Below are 24,649 nucleotides of genomic sequence, written 5' to 3' on the forward strand. Positions count from 1 at the left end.
CACACGGAGATTGCATCCCTGTACCAGAAACGCCCTTGGGTCTGGTTGATGGCCATTCCATCAAACAGTTGACAGGATATTTCACCTGTCTTATTACGAGTGTATCACAGCTTAATGCATTTCTAATAAGTCAAACAGGATATCCGTAACCGAGTATCCAGCCTCCAAACTCCAAATCACACTGCTTGCCCTTGCTACCCAGAGAGTCAAGTGAAATAATGGAGTATTAGCCCCACTTTACAACGCTACAGTAAGACGGATGGCAGAACACCAGAACGAAACAACCTCAACTACCAGGGCTGTACTGCAATTCTCCACTGCTCTTATCTTTCATAAATTCACATGCTTGAATCTTCCCCATCATCATAGTGCGACTCCCACAGTAACAGTAATAAAAAAAAAGTTGTGCTAATACATAAGAATTAGGAATCACATTGAGAACAGAAGATATTGCTAACCAATTAACATTTTTTAATGCATCTAAACTTCAACCAATAGGAGTAGAGACCCTGAAGCACTCATCCCCTGCACACCTACCATAGCTCAGATTACGAGCACAAGTGTGAAATAAAGAAAATAAGAGATATTAAATATGGTGAGCCTTGACGTGGAGGAGGGAGGGTCGCATGTGAATCTATGAAAGATATCAATACTGGAGGACCACAGTATACAGGTAACTTGTTTTTTCTTCAGTATTGTATATTTCATAGGTTCACATGCTTGAATCAGACTAGTAAGCAGTACCAAATAGAAATGGTGGTGGGTAACAAAGAACCATTCTACCATGAAGGGAAAAAGAGAATTTAAGATTAATACCACCAGCATAAAGAAACCATAACGCTGTGAAGAAACACTTCATAACAGAACTGCAATAAAATTATGCTACAAAAAACATCTTAAAACATGTACATTAATGAAACAGGTGGTGTTACCCTGCGTGACCAACTGCAACATCCGCCTTTATAAAGAAATCCAGGCAATAATGCTTCGTGAAGGTGTAGGCCTTAGCCCTGCAGTTATCTGGCAATGATGAACCCAGAAAAAGGGCTGAAGATGCAGCAACCTTTCCCACAGAATGTGCTTTCACCTTTGCAGTTAGTGGTCTTCCTCATTCTCATGACAAAAGGTGATGGTTGCAGAAACTCAACAAACAATTCCTGCTCATGACAAAGCCTGCCCCTGTCTTGGGGGAGCAAAAGAAACCAGGAGTTGATCAGATTTCCTTAGCATCTTGGTTGTATCCAGGTGAAACGTGAGACAACATCTTACATCAAGAGAATGTAAGGCTTTCTCTGCAGCTGATGGTTTACTGAAGAATGATGGTAAAACAGTCAGTTTGTTTAGATGAAACAATGTCAGCACTTTCGGAATCAACTTAGGGTTAATTTGTAATATGACCCTGTCATCCAAAAACTGTAGGTATGGTTCAATAATTGTTAGGGCTTGAATCCCACTGATTCTCCTAGCAGAAGTAAGCGCCAATAGAAAAGTCACTTTCCAAGAGACATATTTCATATCTGCTTTATGAATTGGTTTGAAAGGTGTTCTCATGAGTTGAGAAAAGACTATGTTGAGCTGCCATAGCATGGGAGGAGACTTCACAGGAGGGTACACTGTAAACAGGATTTTCATGAACTCCTTAACAAGTCTGTTGGATCATAACAAAAGCTCCCCTATCTGCCTGCTAAATCTGGGAACAGCTGCCAGGTGGACCTTAATGGACTAATGAGCCAATACTGATTTCGCAAGATGAAACAGATAAGGAAGTATCTGCTCTGGAGTAGAGAAAATCAGATTCAGTTACCTTTAAACTATAAAAAAAATCTTCCATTTCGCACCACAAGTTTTACCTGCGGTGTCTGCCAAATAATGCTGCAGAATTGATTTGCAGTCCTCTGGCAAGTTTACTGTTCTAAATTAATTGTCATGAGAAGCCAAGCAGACAAGCTGAGCAAACGTATCTATGGATGGACAACTGACCCTCGCTCATGGAGAGGAGATCACCCATTAGCTGGAAAGCAATATGCGGACAGCAGAAGACGTTCAATGAACCAGTATTGCCTTGGCCACACTGGAGCTATAAGAATGAGGCAGCACGGTTCCGGTTTTATTTTGTGAATGATTCTTGGAATTAAGAGGAATGGAGGGAAAATTATAGGCAAACATTTCCATCCAAACCAGTTGGATGCATTTCCCCAAGACCCTTCCTGTGAGAACCTGCTGGCGTACGTTCTGCATTTTTTATTCTGAACAGTGGCGAAGAGACCCAGGTTTTGGGTACCCCATTGAGGAAACACTTGCAGTAACTGCCGCTGATTCAGTTCCTACTTGTGACACTGTCTGTTCTGCTTAACAAATCCACCGATTCATTCTCCACTCCTGGAACATGTTTCACTTTCAAAATGATGTTGTGAATAAATAGCCATTTCCAGATTTGCTGAGCTTGAGCTGACAAGATCTGAGATCTTGTTCCTCCTTGCTTGGCTAGGTAGAACATCATTGTGGTGTTGTCTGTTCTTACCAACACTGAAAAGTTGTGCAGCCTGAGAGAAATGGAGGCCCAGGAAGACCACTTTCAATTCCAGAAAACTTGTGTGTGACAATGACTCTTGTCCGGATCATTTTCCATGAATCTCGAAGTCCTGCAAATAAGATCCCCAGCCTTCCAGTGAGGAGTCTGACTTCATGATCGTATGGGGCTGTATGGGAATGAACAATAGGCCCTGAGAGATGTTTTCTGTGTCTGTCCACCAAGCCATTGCCAGCTTCATTGTCGAGGTAATTGAGATTGTGTTCTCCAAGGTGCCCTAGCATTGTATGTATTGATCGTCTACTCGCTCTGGTCGTATGGGTGTACATGAATGGGAATATAGAAGTACGCATCTAGTAGATCTAGTGATGTCATGAAGCGTCACTGCTGCAAAGGGCCCAGACATCATGAAGTCTCTGTGTCTCATTTTATAGACAGCAAGGAATCATCCACATGCTTCTCGAAAAGATTTTCGCCATTAAATGGCATGTCAATAATTTTTGCTTGAACTTCTGGGTGGAATAAAGTGGCCTCTAGGCATCCTTGGAATCGTAGGACGCAGCCCCCCTCCCATTTGACGCCACGCTATGGATGAGATATCCATGGCTGCATCAATAATTTCTGAGGAGGCCTTCTCACCCTCCAGAAAAATCTCCTTTGCTTCTTTCTTTTTAGTCTCCTCAGGGTATTCCAGAAATGATGATATATCCGACCACATCTGACAGTCACATCGCCCCTATATGGCCAGTTCATTGAAAGCTCCTTATAGATGTTGCAATCATAGCGAATATTGTCCAGTCTTTGTCCTTCCTTATCCAGAGGAGCAGAGCAAGGTGTAGGAGGTATTTTAGAATGGCGTTGAGCTGACTGTATGATAACTAAGTCAGGGTGAGGTTGACCGATAAGGCATTTTGGTGAATTTTCTGGTACCTTATATTGCTTGTCCAACTGAGGGACAACAGCAGGTACTGAAACTGTGATCTTTATGAGCTTCATCCCCAACTGCCATTTATAGTCTACTGTGGGAATGGAGCACACTAAACGTTGAGTTGAGTTCTTAAAGTTGTAAGGAAAGCACTTGTTTGTTTGAGTGGGAGAGGTTTTAAGTCAAAGCTCTTGGATGCTCTTTCGAGGAGCTTGTGAAATCTCCCAATATATGAAAGAGGTGAAGGCTTCAGAAGGCGAAGCGAAAAATGGTGCCACATATTCATTCCATTCAAGATGATCACTTGGTGACTCATAAAGAATATCACCTTCTTCTGGTTGTTGATCCCCATCGCTATTTGCAAAAGTATCCATAATAATAATAGTAGGGATTGTTCCTTCTGTTGTGGATGCATAGGACTTTTTAGTAGGGGTACTACCTCAGGAGGTTCTGAACGAGCAGTGTATGTAGAACTGGGGCATTCGTCTCTGGAAATCTTTTCTAAAAGTCATTCAAATCAGTAACCAATGATATAGGGAACGTAACAATGTTCTCCTGACCATAATGATGTTCTTCATCTCTATCACTGTATGGGTAATGCTCTTGAAATGTGTCATAACTCTGAACGGACTGCTGACGTTTGTCACGGAAAGAGAAATCACCTTCTAGGTAGCTAGAAGTGTCCTGATCTGTTTCCTCATCATCATTGTCCTAGCATTTTAAGTTGAGTTGTGTAGGGCTGTAGGCTGAGCCAAGGAGACCCTCATTACACCTGACTCCTGCATTTACAGAAAGTGCACTGGAGGCAGAAGAGACACCTTGGACAGATCCTGATGACTGGGTGTTGGAACGTCATCATCCGAGATGAACACAGTATACTTTATGGCTGTCTACAGGGCTGTCGACGATGTTGCCCCCGTTGGAATCTTCGGTGACAGGAGAGTCTGAGTTTGGGTTGAGGACGTCGACAATTAAGCTGTTAAAATTTGTGCCACCGGCGACAGTCTTGTGTCATCGTTGATGACAAAGAGGTTGTTGTCCTGGACGTCGGAGTCATCAAAAAATGCTGTTGTCACTTGTTTGGATGGGGATGTGTGTCCTGACACATTCACCTTTCTCAATGTGACAGTCGACTGCATGATTTTCAACAACGGATCCGTTGACTGATGGATTTATTTCAGGGAAGGTTCCTTAATAGGTGTTACAGGAACTGATGAAGTAGTTTTCATTGAAACGTTGAAGGCACAGCAGGTTCCTTACAGCCAGATGTCTCAAGATTGGTACGCCTTTGTAGTGGGTTCTTCTTTGCTGCTATATCTAGATGGATAAAAGACTGGACCCGATCAGACTTTATGGTATAAGGATGGTATTATTTATTTGGTTTTTATATGTGGAGCTCAGTTTTAATTATTAAGTTTCTTGTTTAGTCGTTCTTCTTTGTCTCTTCCTGTTGTATTTTGCTCTTTCTGTTCTTGTCTTTGGCTTTCTTTATTTTGCTCTCTCTCTTTTCTCCTTTAGGTGTCGTCTCATGGATCTCAGAAGGTAGTTTCCACCACAGGCCAGAAAAGGGTAAGTGGACCGTGTTCTCCTGTTTATTATTATGTTGTTTTTCAGAGGGGTGGGGAGAAAGAGGAAAGGAAAGACCAGAAAAAGAAAACTTAAAAAAAAAAAAAGGAGAGAAAAGCCTGTGCAGAAAAATATCCTTTAAATATAGTGAAGGATAGTGCTCAACTCTGTTGATATTATCTCTTCCTGTAATTTGGTACAAACTGGTGCAGGTGAAATATGGAGCCCGATATTGATGGTGCCCAAGGCTTTGAAAAAAAAAAAAACTTTTCTCAATATTAAGTATCTCTCTCTCTTCCTCTCTCAGTCTGTCCACCCCACCTCCACAAATACTTGGTAGGATTATGTACGCAGGCGCGTACCTGCATGAGCCACGTTCCTCCAGGAACGTGGCAGGCTTTCTCGTCTCTTCTCGGGCTTGTCTCTCTCCTGTTGCTACATTCGCCTCCCTTGTTCTTACTTCGTCACACACATCTCCTTCTTCAGTATCCGGTCTCTTCAGCGTTCTCTCCCACGTCTCGTCTCATCTCCCTCGAGTATTTTTCCCTCCTCTTCTCTGTTCCTCGCGTTTTTCTCCTCTTCGTCTTCCGCCTCCCACGCTCTCTTCTCTGTTTGGATATCCGGATTGACGTGGTCGATCCCGGTCTTTTGTCCCTCAAGCGTGCCCCCGGGATACCTAGTTGACGGACCCATCCCGTCAATATCCTGTGGGTGCCGAGCAACTCTGCTACATACACTCCCCCTAGGAAAGGGCTTAACGAAACCTTGGTCTACGGGATATCTGGATAAATAATCTGCGGTTGGTAACTGGTTGCCTAGAAGATGTTGAATCTGAAACGTAAATGGTTGGAGCTCCATAAACCATCTTAATATTCTAGGATTCATATTTTTATTCCGGGCCAGCCAAGTGAGAGGAGCATGATCGGTATATAAGACAAAGTAATGACCCAGAAGAGAATATTGTAGGCTTTCGACTGATCATTTAATTGCTAAACATTCCCTCTCTATCACTGGGCAACATTGTTCTCATGGTAGTAATTTTCTGCTTATGAAAACTATGGGGTGACTTATGTCATGTTCATTTTTCTGCGATAAGACGGCACCTATACCTGCGTCAGATGCGTCTGTTTGCAAATAAAACTTTTTTGTAAAGTCCGTACAAGGTAACACTGGTTCTGTTGTCAACATTTTTTAAAGTGTCTTATAACTACTGAGTTGTTTTGGATTCAAATCCATGATCTTGGAGGGTCTGTACTTCTTTAACAGGTCAGTCAAGGGGCTGCGATATTGGAATTGTTTGGGATAAAATGACGGTGATATCCCACCATTCCTAAAAAGGACCTCACTTGTTTCTTGGTGGTAGGTGGAGGAATGTTAAGGATAGCCTCAACTTTGTTCAACTGTGGTCGTATTTGTCCTTTTCCTATTTGGTATCTTAGGTATGCAATAGTGTCTTGTGCCAGATTACACTTCTCAGGGTTAGCGGTTAACCCTGCTTCAGCTAGTGTATGGAATACCTTAGAAAGATGTTGTAAATGATCTCCCCAAGTGTCACTATATATGACAATATCGTCGAGATATGCAGCAGCATATCCTATATGAGTAAGTAATAATCTATCCATCAATCTCTGAGAAGTAGCAGGGGCCCCATGCAAACCGAAAGGTAGTATGGTGAACTGGTACAACCCTGACGGGGTATAAAAGGCTGTTTTCTCTTTACCCTGGGGATTCAAGGGGATCTGCCAGTATCCTTTTGTGAGATCCAGGGTGGACATGTATTGTGCTTTCCCTAGTTGTTCGAGTAGTTCGTCCACTCTGGGTATTGGATATGTGTCAAACTGGGAAATATTATTTAATTGTCAGAAGTCAATACAAAACCGCAGAGATCCATTTGGTTTTGGGACCAACACAACTGCGACTTCTTGTTCTACCACCCTCTTACGTGCTTCGGGTATTCTATATGGTCCAAGACGGATAATTTTACCCTCTTGAGTCTTTATAACATGTTGCACTAAAGGAGTTTTCCCAGGAATAAAAAAAAATAGTTTCTGGTGTTTGTATAATACACCCCTTAATTGGGTTTGTTGTTCTCCTGTAAGGTTTGGATTAACCGAAGGAAAACAATCCCTTGACTCTTCCGATGGTGGACATAGATTGATTTCTAGGGGCTTTGCTTTATTTACCAAGAACCCAATATTTATTGTAAAAGGGGGACTGTCTGCCTTTTTCCATTTTTTTAGTAGGTTAATGTGATAAATTTGCATCTTCTTGGATGTTTCGGATATAAGTAGTCTGTAAGTAACTGGGCTCACCTTCTCTATTATTTTGTAGGGTCCATGTCATTTGGCTAATAACTTGTTTTCTGACCTTGTTAACAATATTAATACGTTATCTCCTGTTTGTAGTTGTCTTAGGGTAGTGTCTCTATTATAATATTTTCTTCGTCTTTCTTGGGCCCCCTCTAAGTGGACTCTTACATCCTCCCATACTGAATAGACCTGGTCTTTTAATTGTTGTGTATATTCAAGAATGGCCATATCTTCAGTTTCTTTTTCTTCCCATTTTTCTGCAGCCATATCTAGCAGGGTCCTAGGTTGACAACCAAATACCAATTCGAATGGGCTATGGCCAGTTGAGGCTTGTACATGGGTCCGCATGGCATATAAGACTAGGGGTAACTTTTTCTCCCAGTCTCTACCAGAGTCCGAGATGGTCTTTTTTAATAAGGTCTTAAGGATGCGATTATATCTTTCCACCAAGCCGTCTGTTTGTGGGTGATAGACTGAGGTGCAAATTTGTTTTACTCCTAGTATCTGGCATATTTGATCCATTAATCAGGACATAAATGGGGTTCCCTGATCAGTGAGTAATTCCTTGGGAAATCCTACATGGTAAAACAACCTTATCATGGCATGTGCCATGCTTTTAGTGGTCAGAATAGCATCAGGGTAGTGGGTCGCGTAGTCGACCAAAACAAGAATAGACATATAACCTCTAGAGGAGGGAGTCAAGGGTCCTACTAAATCTATACCGACCTTGAAAAAGGGAATGTTAATAACAGCCAAAGGAAAGAGGGGAGCTTTTTTAACTGCTCCTAGGTTGATAAGTTGACATTTCGGGCATTGAGAACAAAACCTACGAATAACCGAAAATACCCCATGCCAATAAAACCGCCGTAATAGGTATTCTTCCGTTTTTTCTCTTCCGAAATATCCACCCCCCACTTGGCTGTGTGCTAAATGTAGTGCCTGGGTGTGGTATGGATGTGGTATCACTTGTTGAGTTTTTTTCTTGGTTGTTATGTTGGGTTACCCTATATAATAAACCCTTCTGAACAAGGAAATATGGACCCTACTGTCCCGTTTTTTCTTTAACTGCGGCTTTCCAAGCATGTTGTAATGTAGAGTCTTCTCTTTGGCTAATCCGGAAAGGTGGGAAGGTCGCCAGAACAGGTTTGTCTGTCGGGGTTATAAGGTTTAAATCATATGGGTTAGTCATGCAGAAGGATCTCTTTAATTCTCTTTTTTTGCCTCTACTTAGTTTTATTTTATTCTTACACTGGGTGAGAGGGTTTTAAGCAAAAGGAGCTTCATTTAACCAGGAGTCTGTTTTCTGACTGTTGCATACACTGTCTAAAAGGTCAGGAAAATGTATACAGTCAGTGCCTATAATAACTTCTTCAACCAAATGCGGTATCAATCCCATCATAAGGGGTTCTTTTTGTCCTCTCCACTCAATAAAAATGTCTGTCATTGGATATTGTCTCATATCCCCATGGATACAACAGATGATGACACATTCATTCATCTTTATTAGGTCCTTTGGTACAAGGTTTGTCCGAATTACTGACTGACTACATCCTGAATCGATCAATACCCGAGTGGTGTTCCCATTTACGAACATGTCCTTGACATAGTGAGAGACTTTCTTACCAATGTAGAATACTCTACCTCGGGTGACTCCAATTTCCATTGGTTCAGGTTTGGTTCCTCTATGGGGACAGTTGCGTGCTATGTGTCCCCATTCGGCACAGTTATAACACTGGGGCATTTGATTTGGGTCTTTGTCGGGTATTCTAGGCATTGGGACTTCCTCTGGATTTCTCACCGGTCGCGTCCGTGAAGGATGGATAGACGACCGTCCTCCCAAAGTCTGTCCTTTTTGGTTTCCTAGTCGAAATTCGGGGGCTCGATGAAATGTACACACAAGTTCTATAGCTGTGGTTGAATCCACATTAGGATGCTGTTTGATCCAATTATGTGTTTGTGGAGGTAGAGCATCAAAAAATTGCTCTAATAATATAATTCGTATCACTTCGTCTCTGTCTGTACCTATGGGACATAACCACTTCAATCTCAAGTCTTGTATTCTATAATACAGGGCTTGAGGATTTTCCATAGGAGTCCATTTTGTCTTCCTAAATTTTATACGGTAATATTCCATATCAAATCCGACCCATTCCAAAATTGCCTTTTTTATCTATGGATATGGTGTTGTACCTCCAGGATTTACAGACTGGTAAGCGACCTGTAAGTTTCCGGTCAGCAAAGGAGCGATATGTTGTCCCCACCTATCCCTGGGCCAACTGGCCGATGTGGCCACTCATTCATAGTTGGTAAAAAAGGCATCAGGATCCTCTTCTTCATGGAACTTCTGTAGTACGGAACTTGGGAAACTGGGATGGACTCCCCTGGTAGCGATAGTGTCTGTTAGCTTCTTGTGGAAGGCGAGGCGATACAGAGGACTCTGACCCGTATTTTAAGTGAGTTCCCAAAGGGAAAAATACATTTTATTTTTTTATTTATTTAATTGGGGAAGGGTGTTATTCAGGATAACAATATTGTTGTCGTCTGTCCGCGTCTTTTTGAGTCTTGGAGGTGCTTCTGTAAAGGTCTTGCTGTTCTATGAATCCTTAGTGTTCTGTCTTTCCTAGGGGGTGAGGTCTTCGGACTACATCTTCTCAGCTCCTCTCCGCGGGTCTCGGAAAACAAAAGGACAAGGCCAGGTAAGTGGTAGGGAATGGGGTTTACTCTGTTGTTAGTATACGAGTGGGAGGGTGAAGAACAGGAAACACTAGGGTTGGTGTCTCAGGTTAGTGTAGGCATAAGGGAGGGTGCAGTATTCTTTAAGTGAGGGTGGTGCAAAAGGGGTATGGTCAATGACTTGTCCAGGCTCCCAGTGCTTAAGAAAAACTGCCCTCCTCCCCTAGTCCCTTCCCGGTGCTCCCTTCCTCTTTCAACCCTCCCTCTGTGCCCTCACGTCCTCTTGTCCCCTTTTCCCGATGTCCCTTTAACAGGGACCGTACCTTGAAGAGCCACGACCCTCCTGGGTCGTGGCGGGGTTTGTTGCCGTCCTTCTGGTCTCTCCCGGCTCCGTGGCTCGGTCTGGTTGTCTCTTTCTCGGTGTTCCTCTGTTCCGCGTTCTGTTCCCCGCGCGTCTCCTCCTCTCGCGTTTTCCTTCCGGTCGCCTCTCCTCCCTGTCGGTCGTCCGTCTTCTCTTCTTCTTCTGCCGCGATCCGGAAATCCGGGGTCAAAAGAGCGTCCCGCCTCCATGCGTCTCCTGGGAGACGCGGAACGGGATCAGACCAGGCACGCGGACGGTGCCCTTCGCAGGTAAGTGTAGGCGCGGGGTACGTCACCCGTCTACATACCCCATCCCAAGATCGGGACTGGTAGAGGACCGAAGAGTCCGGACAGCGGGAGAGGAAATCGGCAGGGCACTGCCGTGAACCGGGAATATGACGGACCTGAAAGGTAAACGGCTGGAGTTCAAGAAACCAGTGTAAAATCCTGGAATTAGTATCCTTATGGGAGGCTAACCATGTTAAGGGGGCATGATCAGTGTAGAGGACAAACGATCTGCCTAGGAGATAATACTGTAAACATTCAATGGCCCATTTTATGGTCAGGCATTCCTTCTCAATAGTAGGGTAATGAACTTCCCTGGGTAGTAGTTTGCGACTGATGTAGACAATAGGATGGTCATGACCTAGATCGTCAGGTTGGGCGAGGACGGCCCCAAGGCCGACGTTTGAAGCATCGGTGAAGAGATGGAAAGGTTTGGAAAAATCTGGACACTGCAAGACGGGTTCGGTCGTAAGGGCCTCTTTTAGATATTTGAACCTCTGAAGCTGAGTGGTAGAGAAAGAAGGAAGGTTGGCGGGATATTGTTTCTGCAACAGGTCGGTAAGGGGGGCCGTAATAGTGGAATACTGCGGGATAAACCTACGATAATACCCAACCAACCCTAGAAAAGAGCGGAGTTCTTTTTTGGATTTGGGGATAGGAATTTGTCGGATGGCCTCCACCTTATCTTTCTGAGGACGTAGAACCCCCTTACCAATGACGTACCCCAGATAGGCAATTTGGGTTTGTCCTAATACACACTTCTTGGGATTAGCAGTGAGGCCGGCCCTTGCTAAGGTAGAAAACACCCTTTCTAAATGTTGCAAGTGTTCTGACCAAGAAGCACTGAAGATGACGATGTCGTCGAGATATGCTGCTGTGAACGCTTGGAATGGCTGTAAGAGCCGGTCCATTAAGCGTTGAAATGTAGCAGGTGCCCCATGCAGTCCAAAAGGAAGAACAGTGAAGAGGTATAGACCGGAAGGGGTTGTAAAGGCTGTTTTTTCTTTGTCGTTTGGGGCCAAGGAGATCTGCCAATAGCCTTTCGTTAGGTCAATGGTAGACATAAAACGGGCATTCCCTATTCTTTCTAGTACTTCATCTACCCTGGGAATAGGATATGTGTCGAATAGGGATATCTCATTAAGCTTTCTGAAATCAATACAAAACCGGACGGAGCCATCCGGTTTTGGAACCAGAACAACTGGGGAGCACCAAGGACTATTGGAGGGTTCAATGACCTTTAACGATAACATTTTCGTTATCTCTTCTTCTATCAGTTTTTTCCTCGCCTCAGGAATTCGGTAGGGCCGTAGACGTATGGTCTGGCCCTCCGGTGTTCGGATGTGATGCTGAACCAGAGAGGTCTGTCCTGGAACCTCTGAAAAGAATTCGGAGTGTTGTTGTATCAACTCAAATAGTTGAGTTTTTTCTGTCTCGGAAAGACATTCATTGATACTGGGACTTGTTGGGTTTTCTGGTTGTGGTGTAGGATAGAGATTAAGGCCTAGTTCATGGGTGGGTGTTACAAGGTAACCAATAGCAGGGAGGTCAGCATTATTCTCAGGGTCTTCCCATTTTTTAAATAAATATGATAGATTTGGGTTCGTTTGGGCTGATCGTTTATTTCAATAAGGTAAGTAACTGGCGAGACTGCTTTTATTACTTGGTAAGGGCCTTGCCACTTGGCCAGTAGTTTATGTTCAGATGTAGGTCTCATTATTAGCACCTGGTCATTGGGCTGAAGAATCCGTAACTTGGCGCCTTGATAATAATAGGTCTTTTGGGTTTCTTGTGCTTTTTCTAGATGATGCCGTACATCTTCCCAAACTGTTTGTAGTTGCGTTTTTAATTTGTGAATATATTCCAATAGGGGTTTCTCCCCATTATTCTCTTCCTCCCATGTTTCGGCTGCCATGTCAAGCAGGTTACGGGGTTGCCTCCCGAATACTAATTAGAACGGACTATGTCCAGTGGAGGACTGTTCATGTGTCCATATTGCGTAAAGGACGAGGGGTAATTTTTGGTCCCAATCTCTTCCCGAATTGTCTACTATTTTCCGTAGTAGTGTTTTAATGGTGCGGTTATATCGTTCCACTAGACCGTCTGTCTGTGGATGGAATACTGCGGTTTTGATTTGGGCAATGCCTAGTGTTTTACATATCTGTTTCATGAGACTGGATACAAAGGGCGTACCTTGATCCGTGAGAATTTCTTGGGGAAAACCAACACGGGAAAAGAAAGTTATCATGGCTTGTGCTACTATTTTTGTGGTCGTAATGGTAAGAGGAATCGCCTCAGGATACCTACTAGCATAATCGACAAGGACGAGGATATATGTATGGCCCTTAGAAGATGCTAAAAGCGGACCGACCAAATCCATCCCCACGCGTCTAAAAGGAATGTCTATAACAGGTAGGGGATAAAGAGGGGCTCTCCTCACTGCACCTGGTTCAACTAACTGACATCTGGGACACTGTGCACAATATTTACGAATATGAGCATAGACCCCAGGCCAATAAAAACGTCTTAATAAATATTCTTCAGTTTTTTCTCGGCCGTAATGACCCCCTCCTGGTTGATTATGGGCTAGGAAGAACATCTGAGTCCGGTAAGCTTCTGGGACCACTAATTGCTTTTTCTCTCCTTGTGCCGTTAAGGTAACCCTATATAGGAGATTCTTTTGGACTAGGAAATGTGGACCTACCTCCCCGGTGGAGTCGCTTTTGACATTCTTCCAGGCATACACAAGGGTGGGATCCTCTCGTTGACTTACTCTAAAAGAAACCGGGGCACTGTCGATACTGGCTACTGTTTTCTCTGGGTTCCTTTGTGTCTTGTATAGGGCGTATTTTCTTTTTTCTACTCTCTTTTCTTTTCGGGTTAGTTTTCTACGTTCTGGGGGACCATCAATGGGTGTGGTAACAAACGGGGCATCCACCCACCAGTCATCAGTGGGTTCGGCCTTTCGCGTTTGTTCTAAAAGCTCAAAAAATCTCATATAATCGGTGCCAATAACGCATTCCTCTATTAGATGATCCATTATGCCCATGGGAAGGTAGTCTCGGTATGCGCCCCATTCTATTTCTACCAGTTCTAGGGGGTAGTTGGCCCTGTCTCCTTGGATGCAGCAGATCGTGACCCACTGTTTTGTAGTAGGATTCACTGGTTGTATCATATTTTTGCGTATTACCGATTGACTACACCCGGAGTCAATCAGGGCTTTTACTGGTTGCCCGTTTATCTTTAGAGTGAGTTTAAATGTTTTATCTCCCTTACCAATACACAAAACCCTCCCTCGAGTGACTCCTATTTCCATAGGTTCAGTCCCCTCGTTTTTCTTTGGGCATCCTCTTGCTATGTGGCCCCATTCACCACAACTGAAACATTGGGGTTGTTGCATGGGGCTCCGTTCCCCAGTCCTGGAGGGTCCAGGTTCCTCAATGACTCGTCTGGTGGGATACTGGGGGGGGGGGCCATGGGTACTTTACTCAAAGGTCTGGGAACTGGGCTTTTGATATCCACGGACCGATGGTAGGTGCAAGCTAAGTCGACTGCCAGTTCAGTATCGAACTTGGGATGCTGTCTTATCCAATTACGGGTGCTTCCAGGAAGGGAGTCTAAGTATTGTTCCAAAATGATGGCCTTTATCACATCCTTGCGGTTAGTTCCTAAGGGACCTAACCACTTAAGTCCTAAGTCCTTAACCTTGAAATAAAATGTTCGCGGATCCTCGTTATGTCCCCACTTCACTTTTCGGAATTTCATCCGATAGTATTCGGTATCATGTCCCACTCTCTCGAGGATACTCTTCTTAATGTCGGAGTAAGGGGTAGAGCCACCAGGATTTGCAGCCTGATAGGCAGTTTGGAGGGTGCCTGTTAAGAGGGGGGCAATATATTGGCCCCAACGGTCTTCAGGCCACTGGGCGGATGAGGCCACTCTTTCAAAGTTTGTAAAGAATGAGTCAGGATCCTCACCCTCTTGGTATTTTTGTAGCACCGAACTGGGCACGTTGGGATGTACCTTGCTGGCGGCAATAGTGTCAGTCAGCTTCTGAAGGGCGGTTTCGTGCACCAGTTGGTTATTAGCCTTTATGGTGGCTTGGCTTTTTAGGGCGGCTTGGAGGGCCTCTTGATCTTCTCTGGCCTCCCTCTGTTGTGCCTCCCATACCAATTGTAGGTGGCGTTGCCCCTCCGCTAATTGTTTTATCATGTCCTCCAATGTGGGTTTTTCTTCCATGATGATGACGCTTCTGTACCGCCTGGGGAGCCTATCCCACTTCTGACACCACTGTGGAAGGCGAGGCGATACAGAGGACTCTGACCCATATTTTAAGTGAGTTCCCAAAGGGAAAAATAAATTGTATTTTTTTATTTATTTAATTGGGGAAGGGTGTTAATGAGGATAACAATATTGTTGTCGTCTGTCCGCGTCTTTTTGAGTCTTGGAGGTGCTTCTGTAAAGGTCTTGCTGTTCTATGAATCCTTAATGTTCTGTCTTTCCTAGGGGGTGAGGTCTTCGGACTACGTCTTCTCGGCTCCTCTCCGCGGGACTCGGAAAACAAAAGGACATGGCCAGGTAAGTGGTAAGAAATGGGGTTTACTCTGTTGTTAGTATACGAGTGGGAGGGTGAAGAACAGGAAACACTAGGGTTGGTGTCTCAGGTTAGTGCAGGCATAAGGGAGGGTGCAGTATTCTTTAAGTGAGGCTGGTGCAAAAGGGGTACGGTCAATGACTTGTCCAGGCTCCCAGTGCTTAAGAAAAACTGCCCTCCTCCCCTAGTCCCTTCCTGGTGCTCCCTTCCTCTTTCAACTCTCCCTCTGTGCCCTCACGTCCTCTTGTCCCCTTTTCCCGATGTCCCTTTAACAGGGACCGTACCTTGAAGAGCCACAACGCTCCTGGGTCGTGGCGGGGTTTGTTGCCGTCCTTCTGGTCTCTCCCGGCTCCGTGGCTCGGTCTGGTTGTCTCTTTCTCGGTGTTCCTCTGTTCCGCGTTCTGTTCCCGCGCGTCTCCTCCTCTCGTGTTTTCCTTCCAGTCTCCTCTCCTCCCTGTCAGTCGTCCGTCTTCTCTACTTCTTCTGCCGCGACCCGGAAATCCGGGGTCGAAAGAGCGTCCCGCCTCCATGCGTCTCCTGGGAGACGCGGAACGGGATCAGACCAGGCACGCGGACGGTGCCCTTCGCAGGTAAGTGTAGACGCGGGGTACGGCACCCATCTACACTTCTGTAGCGCTATTTCGTTTACCAATAAATTATTGGCTATTATAGTGGCTTGGCTCTTCAAGGCATTTTGTAATGTCTCACAGTCACTCTGGGCTTCTCGCTGTTGTTCCTCCCAAACCAATTGTAAATGTTGTTGTCCTTCAGCCAGTTGTTGGATCATGTCTTCTAAAGAGGGCTTTCCTTCCATCCTTCCAGTTAATTTTTTTAAAGGACTTCTAATAGCCCACTTCTGACACCAATGTAGTGGGTTCTTCTTCGCTGCTATATCTAGATGGATAAAAGACTGGACCCGATCACACTTTATGGTATAAAGATGGTATTATTTATTTGGTTTTTATATGTGGAGCTCAGTTTTAATTTTTAAGTTTCTTGTTTAGTCATTCTTCTTTGCCTCTTTCTGTTGTCTTTTACTCTTTCTGTTCTTGTCTATGGCTTTCTTTATTTTGTTCTCTCTCTTTTCTCCATTAGGTGTTGTCTCATGGATCTCAGAAGGTAGTTTCCACCACAGGCCGGATTCCCGGAGCAGAGAACAGAAGTGAAAGAAAAAAGGTAAATGGACCTTGTTCTCCTGTTTAAAAAACAACATAATAATAGAGAGGTGGGGAGAAAGAGGAAAGGAAAGACTGGAAAAAGAAAAGTTAAAAAAAAAAAAAGAGAAAAGCCTGTGCAGAAAAATATCCTTTAAATATAGTGAAGGATAGTGCTCAACTCTGATGATATTATATCTTCCTGTAAGTTGGTAGAAACTGGTGCAGGTGAAATGTGGAGCCCAATTTTGATGGTGCCCAAGGCTTTGAAAAAAAACAAACCTTTTCTCAATATTAAGTCTCTCTCTCTTTCTCCCTCAGTCTGTCCTCCCTTCCTCCACAAATACTTGGTAGGATTATGTATGCAGGTGCGTACCTGCATGAGCCACATCCCTCCAGGGACATGGCAGGCTTCCTCGTCTCTTCTCGTGGCTCGTCTCTCTCCCATTGCTATGTTCGCCTCGCTTGTTCTTACTTCATCGCACGCGTCTCCTTCTTTGGTATCCGGTCTCTTTGGCATTCTCTCCCTTGTCTCGTCTCCCTCGAGTATTTTTCCCTCCTCTTCTCTGTTCCTTGCATTTTTCTCCTCTTCGTCTTCTGCTCTGCCTCCCGATGCTCTCCTCTGTGTTTGGATAGCCGGACTGACGTGGTCGATCCCGGTCTTTTGGCCCTCGAGCGTGCCCCTGGGGTACCTAGTTTCCGGCCCCATCCTCGCAATATCCTGTGGCCGCTGAGCAAGCCTGCTAATGTTTTTTCTTTTTTTTTTTTGATTCTTTATGACATGAGGATCAGCCCTTATTTTTGCACTTCCTTGTGAAAGAGTGCCCCAGAGCCTCAACTTCAGAGTCTGAGTCAGATTAAACTTTCTTCCTCTACAGCCCGGAAGGAGCCCGGCCTCACGTCTTTAAGGGTTTCGTCTGAGAAAGTTCAACACTGCTTGCACTCCTTAGATTTGTGGTAATGGTAAAGGAAATACAAGAGATTCTTTGTGTGGGTCCTGAGGAAATACAAGAGATTCTTTGTGTGGGTCCTCAGAAAAGAGTCTTAGCTTCACATAGGATTTTCAAGGCCTGTTTTTTTAGATCCCTCCGACATGGTGAAAACAAACAGGGAAATAATCCCCAAGACCCCCACCTCTGATGTTTCTCGAAGGCCAAGGAATAGTTTGAAGAGCTGATAGGTCAAAAGTTGCGATGAATAATACTGTGACTGAGCAGAGCTCAGGGAGACTCTCTAACATACGACGTGCGGTAAGAAATCTGAGGTATGGTGGGTCTGCAAGGGATGAGTGCTTCAGGGTATCTACTCTGATTGGTTGAAATTTGGATGCATTGAAACAATGTGAATTGGCTTGCCATTGCTGCTGTTCTCAATGTGATTCCTAAAGCTTATGTTTTAGCACTGCTTTTTTATTACTGTTACAGTGGGACTCCCACCATGACGACACAGAGGATTCAAGCATCTGAATCTATGAAAGATAAAATACTGGAGAAGCACCTGTCTGCCCAGGGACCCCGCCAAATGCAGTCTGATAACATTTCTAAACTTAGGAAATAAGTGCTGAAAAGTAAATAAGCCATAAAGAGAAACATACCAGACCAACAAAGGGATGTAGCATTTTGAGAGTCCTAGTCACACAAGACATGAGCCAACCATGCCCTTTGGCAAGTTCTGGCAAAATACGACATGCAACAAAAACCAGAATAACATTGTACATTACAGCATAATGCATGGGACACTTTAACATTGTTTTTGTTGAAAGACTGGGATGGATGTAAATAAGGAAAACAGACCAGGACCATGGTGTCTAATAGCGACTGTTTTTGATTATGCAAAGCTTTAGAAAGTGAACAGAAAGTCATTAGGGGTTTGCAAGATTTATGGTCAGTTCTTGTTTAGAAGCGATTTTGAATAGTAATTATAAACAAACATTAGCAAAGCCAATAGGTCGTACCTATACAAGATCTATTGGCTTTGTCTAATTTTTTAGTCATGTTGCACAGTAACACATCCTAAAGCAAAAATGAGTTTTTCTAGTTTACAAATCTCTTGCAAGTAATTAATTGAGCTATTGCAAATACAATACTATAAAACGTTTTCACATTTGTTTTACCCATGCTGCACAGTAGCACAGCAGGACGGCAGCTGTGCACCATGCCTAAAAGTAAAAAATAAAAGTACTGTGATGCAATCAACACTGGCTGCGTCAAGTGCTTTTTTCTTTACTTGCATCCATGTTGCACTGCAGCCATGCTGTGCAACATTGTTAAAAAAATATGTGAAGACCAATAGAGCTCGTAAAGGTGAGACCTATTGGCTTTGCCAATGCTTGTTGGTATCAGAAGGGAAAGCCACTATCAGACCGGCAGCTGCAAAGATACACATGCTTACGAGGAGGGTGACTGCCGACCACAGTACAAGGAGATATTACAGTCTACTGCAGGACAAAATATGGTGCATTCCATTTCTGAGGAAAATCAAAATTGACTATTGGTACAGGTGGGGGCACATAAGGTGCTATAGAACTACTAAAAAACAGAAATTACCAAAAAAAGAACTAAGGTGCGGCCAGCGCTGGCCGCGTCAATAGCGCTTTTTTGGTTATGGCAGCTGGAGACCTTGACGTGAGCATGAGTCAGTAGCATTATTGCTGCCAAAGTTAGGTGTTAAACACAGAAAATATGCAATTTTCATACATTGTGTGTCAAATCTAAGGAAGGTGAAACGAAAATACTCCCTAAGCAGTCTATATCGAGATGGCAAAATGCAAGTAGCTCAGCAGAGCTGCCACTTACCAATGAGAACAGAGAACATGAGAGTGACGGTGAAGTCCATCAATGGTAAGTAATTGGCGTGCTCAAAGCCCTTTTTTAGTTTTTTTTCCAGAACAAAAGAGCATCACAAGCAACAATGCATGCACAGTCTCAGGCGAGGCCTAAAAATAAGAGACGGAGAGCTGGTGTGTTTTGTCCAGGAGAGAAATATCTAACCAGTCTTTTGGAATGGGATCGCGTGCTGTACTCCAACAAGACTCCAGTGTAAAGTCTGGATCTGACTATACTTCTGCAATGACACAACGGAGTCGGTTTGTCATTTCCTTTTATTTAGCTCACATCTTCTGCTTTGCACAAAATGGTTGGCACCGACTTTTAAATCGGCAGGTTTCACAAAATGAAGATTCTTTACTGCATTGTAAATCTGCCTGGCCTTTGGTTATAGCCTTTGCCAAATCAAAATATCCTCCTCAGCCCTATTGGAGAGCAAGGTGCAACGATCTCGGCAAGGCCGGCTACTTACGGTAAGGAAGAGGACATTTCTTTATATGGTGAGTGGCTGTTTTTTTATTGCTCGTCAGTTTTTACAGTTAAGACATATCAATATCTTGGACTACATTTAGTGCAACTATATTGTCAACTGATGCTATTTATTGCAAGTATTCATTTTGTTGCAATGGTTATATCAAATACTGTAATTTTTTATACAAAGTGTGAATTCTTGTATGCAATGAATTGATGGGACCTCCATTGAATAAATCAATGTAGGTGAAGTATGTGAGTGCACTAGTAATAGAAGGTCTTGCTCCCACTCTGACGGTACAATACCTTCAGTGGTAGAAGATATTATTTGACATCCTTGTAGCAACAGAACAGACGTGCAGCTGGTCAAGGACTGCACTTCTGGATTTAACTGGAGATAAGAAAGTCCATTCTTTTCCAGACGGACTGAATGCAGAAATAAAGAGGGGTGGGAAGCCTATGTCAATGTAAGACCCCACCCATTGCAACGTATCCATCAGTCAAGCACTGTACGGGTGCACAGGAGGATTTCTATGGGGAGGTGACCGCTACCATCATAGGCCATTGATGTTAGTACTTCTATCTTGGAATACCATATTATTAATATCTCCTACGCATTTCTAAGAGTAAGAGACACTTAGGGGGTTATTACAACTTTGGAGGAGGTGTTAATCCGTCCCAAAAGTGACGGTAAAGTGACGGATATACCACCAGCCGTATTACGAGTTCCATAGGATATAATGGTCTCGTAATACGGCCGGTGGTATATCCGTCACTTTACCGTCACTTTTGGGACGGATTAACACCTCCTCCAAAATTGTAATAACCCCCTCAGTCATGAAAAAAAGCTTTAGGAATCTTTCTGTAAGTTCACGATCATTAGGCTGATTTTAATCTGTACATATCCTTTTGCAGTCGTAGCACTCATTTCAGTTACATGTCATATTAAGGGTTATTACACCTATAAGCACGCTTGCCACATATCAAACAGGTTAAGTTAAATCGCTCTATGATTGTGAGGCTAGAAGATTTAAGGCACCTTATTCACACATCTAATATGTGGCGGAGATCACTACCCTTTAAGCCTAGAAACCGTTGGAAGGGTTCTTATGTTTTTGGTTTTGGGACAAACCCTGGTAAAATCATGCAGAAATAAATTAGAACAACAATATTCTAGAAAGTAAGTTTTACCACGTGGTGCTGTTTCAATGATGTCGTTTGTAGCACCTTCGGGAACAAACCGCCACTGAAAAACGGAGTGATCAGCTCCTCCGGTGCTCAACACCCACTGAAAGTCATGTGACCAGCGGACATTGGTGACGTGCGCAGAATGACCCACATATTTTCGAAATTTTGCTCCTAAAAAAGATAAGTTAAACATCAGCATGTTAAGAGTACTCTTCGAACCTGTAGAATGATATGTGCATAAACATAACACCTGATGTCTAGTACATTTTAAATCGTCTTAGAATCATTCTTACTAAATTAGCTTTCATTCCCTGCAAAACTGCTCTATTTGGAATATGTGAAAACATTCTTGAGGCTCAGCTTTTGAACAATTAACACGTATGCCTGTATGGTTATTCTATTGGAAATGACCAATTTGGAATATCTGACAGAAGAGCTGCAAACTGACCTCTCGGGTTCTCAAGAACCACAGCTAGAAGAACACAGTTCTGTCTCACAGTGGCACCTGGTGAACTTAGAAGCTGTGGTGGACAGATTCCCACCTCGAATGAAACAAGGCTAATGTCATGTACGATGTTTTGGGGGAGCAAGGGGAGGGTAATAAAGTACATTTTACAGCACAACTTTGAATTAAACTGGCTAATAAGCCAGTAGGCGTGCTATTGAAATATTCAATTTTTTTGTGTGTGCCAGGCAGGCCTAACCAACAGTATTAAGACTCACAGTTCCTAAGTAAACTTCGAAAAATTGTGGCCAAACAGTGGATTTTTCAACATTATGTTGGGAGAAGAGTTATATTTATTATAGGCAGCTAAGAAAATCTGGTTATGCACGTTCTTTCATTACTTCATTTCCCCATCCCTGAACGTTTAAGTTGATTCTCGGTGATAACTTATGAACGAGGTTATGCATGCAAAGGATACAGTGAACAAGGTAACTTAATCAAGTTAGAAAAATCTCCCACTCACAGGTAGCAGACAGAAGTGTTAGATAATTGAAAAAGGCTCCTTCAGCAATTTTACTACTGAATAACAGCGATCCCAGGGTCAATCTTACATGGTCAGGGCTCACCATCAGTCGTGATATTTTTTTTAAAACCATGATGAAATGAATTCAAGTAATTTATGAAATAACAAACATAGCAGTAAAAACCATCTGGCACAATCAGCAATAAATCTCCGAAATAAACAATCGCTGAAATATCATCTTTAAATAATTTAAAGAAAGGCAGCCATATTATCCGGAACATGTTTGACACTTTCTGAAATTACAGGCATTTCATCATGAAATACATAAAGTTAATTTTTGATAAATCAGCTCAATTCCTCCACACGTAAGACTGTTATCATCATGGGACATAAGCCCCATACATTGTTGATCCTAAATCATCAGCTTTCTATTTTCACCAAGTGCAGGTACACCGCTCACTCCACTCCACAGAGCACGACGGTCCTCCAGCCTTGAGTCACGCCATCCTCTGCCTTGAGTCAACAAAATTTGGTAGTGGTAGGAGAAAGCTGAGGTTAATCGATGCCTAGCTATGTATTTCTAAGTCTTTTGGTGTCCCTGGAGGTGAGAGTTGCCCGCTGTAGCTCTCAATCTCCTTGGGCACTGTGAGACCAAACATCGCTCTAGGGGACAGGGAGAGTGGAGCTTCCACTTCAACTCTTCCCATCATGCAACAGGCAGAGGTGGGATCAGAAAACTCACTGATCTAACCCCTGCCTGTTACATAATCATAAAAGTTAGAGATGAGGCTGGGGCCACTGCTATGCCTCCTACTTTATGTCAGGCTATACAGCCCCATGCCTGAAGTAGAACACCTATGGTCTTCCAACTTGAGTAAAGCAGACCATGCCTCTGTGCCAAACTAATAACATAGTCTAATGCACTGTCAAAATGTAAAAACTCATTCAAAAAAAATAATGGTTTCAAGCACACAAAATCCCAGGGGACTCTGAAGAACTTAAATACTTATTTTGGCCCTGATGTTCACTTCTATTTTTTCCCTTTCTGAATATGTTTGAGCCCAGACGGAAACTCTAATCCGCCCAAAACACTATTGGTATTCCCCGGGCCACTATGCCCCTAACTTTAAAAGTTTGGTGGAGTTCACTGTCCAACAAACTTACCCAGGCCCTGTCAAATAGGAATCTTTAGTTAGTTCTTGATGTGTCGCTGCAACCACTGTGGAGATGTCTGTTGCACAACCGAGTAAAGTTAAGAGGCCTGTGATAACATGGAGCTATATAATCTTATTTTCGTTAATGTATGAAGATGTTTGCAATCATTAGGATGATTGGGAAACGAATACCGATTGGGGATATGGTAACCAAGGTGTGGGAAATTAGAATCTGTTTTTTAAAGAAAATAAAACATAGCACCATCATTTAGGAAATATTGGACTCACCTGTGACGAGGCATACCCTTAGGTGGCTGCAAACATCTTCTTATGAAGAAGTTGCATGGAATACGGAGGGTGGACACTGCGCACAGAAAACAACAAGGTCAGCCCATCCCACACATCTTCATCCTTCTGCAAAGAAGTGCTGCCTGGGTGCTATACAGATAGTTTCCTGCCACTGCAGCGCCTCCGCCGGTTCCGGTTTGCAGTGTCAAAGAGCCACCATGTCCTCCACAGCTTACTGACAGCAGGAAAAGCCTGCATTGCTCACCAACATCTACACTTTACAACAAGGGGGCAAAAAAGCCCAAGGTTTACAGGTTGGATTTTTTAGAATACATTGTCAGTGTATGTGTAGAATTGTATATATGCATTTGTATTTCTATACTATTTCTATACTGCAAACCCAGGTGATAAGTTCCACAGCGCTGTGCAAGCAAGGGCTTAGGGACTGAGCCAAGGCACATATATTCATCAGGGAAAGCACACATGGTTTGTTGACAGATGCACTATATCATTGACAGTGGTTGCCGCCCAACTGCCCTATGTAAACTTTGACGCAGTGCTACTTCAACTCTTGCTGCTGCCCATTTACTTTGGATTAGAACTAAGGGCCAATTTGAATTTCTTCTGGACAGTCTGACCGTTTCCACAATCTTGCTTGCATCCGAGACACAGCCCGCTGAAAGAGCGGAATTAATAAATTTGCATTTATAAAGCACAGACAGACCTCACTGATGTATTGTGGCAATGCAAATATATCAGGAGGATTCAGTAAGAAGGGAAAAACACATGGTGTTAATTACTGCTACCAAATTAAATAGCTATGCTTTCAGAGCCTTTCTGGCGGTGAAAAGATTTAGGAATTTTCTTACTTAATGAGTAAATTGGTTCAACTTTTGAGTTATTATAACTGAGAAAGCTCTAACTCCTATTCTCACTCTCTGAAAATGAAATACAGTCAGGAGGTTTGAGAAATTGGAATGAAGTACAGAAGTCGGATGATATTTCTGAAATTTGACTAGACTTAGGGCTTGATTTAGAGTTTGGTTGATGGGTTACTCTGTCACAAACGTGACGGCTATCCCGTCCGCTCTATTACAATAACCATAGGATATTATGGAATCGTAATACGACGGACGTGATATTCGTCATGTTTGTGATGGAGTAACCCCATTCACCAGACTATACATCAGGCCCTTAGATTGTGAATCACCTCGCAACAGATGTCGAATGCTTAAAAACTCTAAAGTTAGCCACTGGGAGCCAGTGCAGGGAATTGTGGTGGCATGGTGTTTTCACCAGAGGGGTCTAAGGATGAGGCAAGTAAACATATTTTCAATCATTTGAAGATGCTTCTCTTGG

The 24,649-nt window shown here is 43.4% G+C and overlaps 1 protein-coding gene across 2 annotated transcripts in view; it reads right to left on the reverse strand.

Moving 5' to 3' along the window:
• EML6 (EMAP like 6) overlaps window positions 1-24,649 on the reverse strand; it is an 854,573-nt gene that overhangs the window by 381,484 nt on the left and 448,440 nt on the right. For both annotated transcript variants that reach the window (XM_069234186.1, XM_069234187.1), the window contains exon 11: window positions 20,884-21,051. In XM_069234186.1, coding sequence (XP_069090287.1) covers window positions 20,884-21,051 — 168 coding nt within the window. The remainder of the gene's footprint in view (window positions 1-20,883; window positions 21,052-24,649) is intronic.

The sequence above is a fragment of the Pleurodeles waltl genome, chromosome 5 (assembly GCF_031143425.1).
Source record: "Pleurodeles waltl isolate 20211129_DDA chromosome 5, aPleWal1.hap1.20221129, whole genome shotgun sequence".
NCBI lineage: Eukaryota > Metazoa > Chordata > Amphibia > Caudata > Salamandridae > Pleurodeles > Pleurodeles waltl.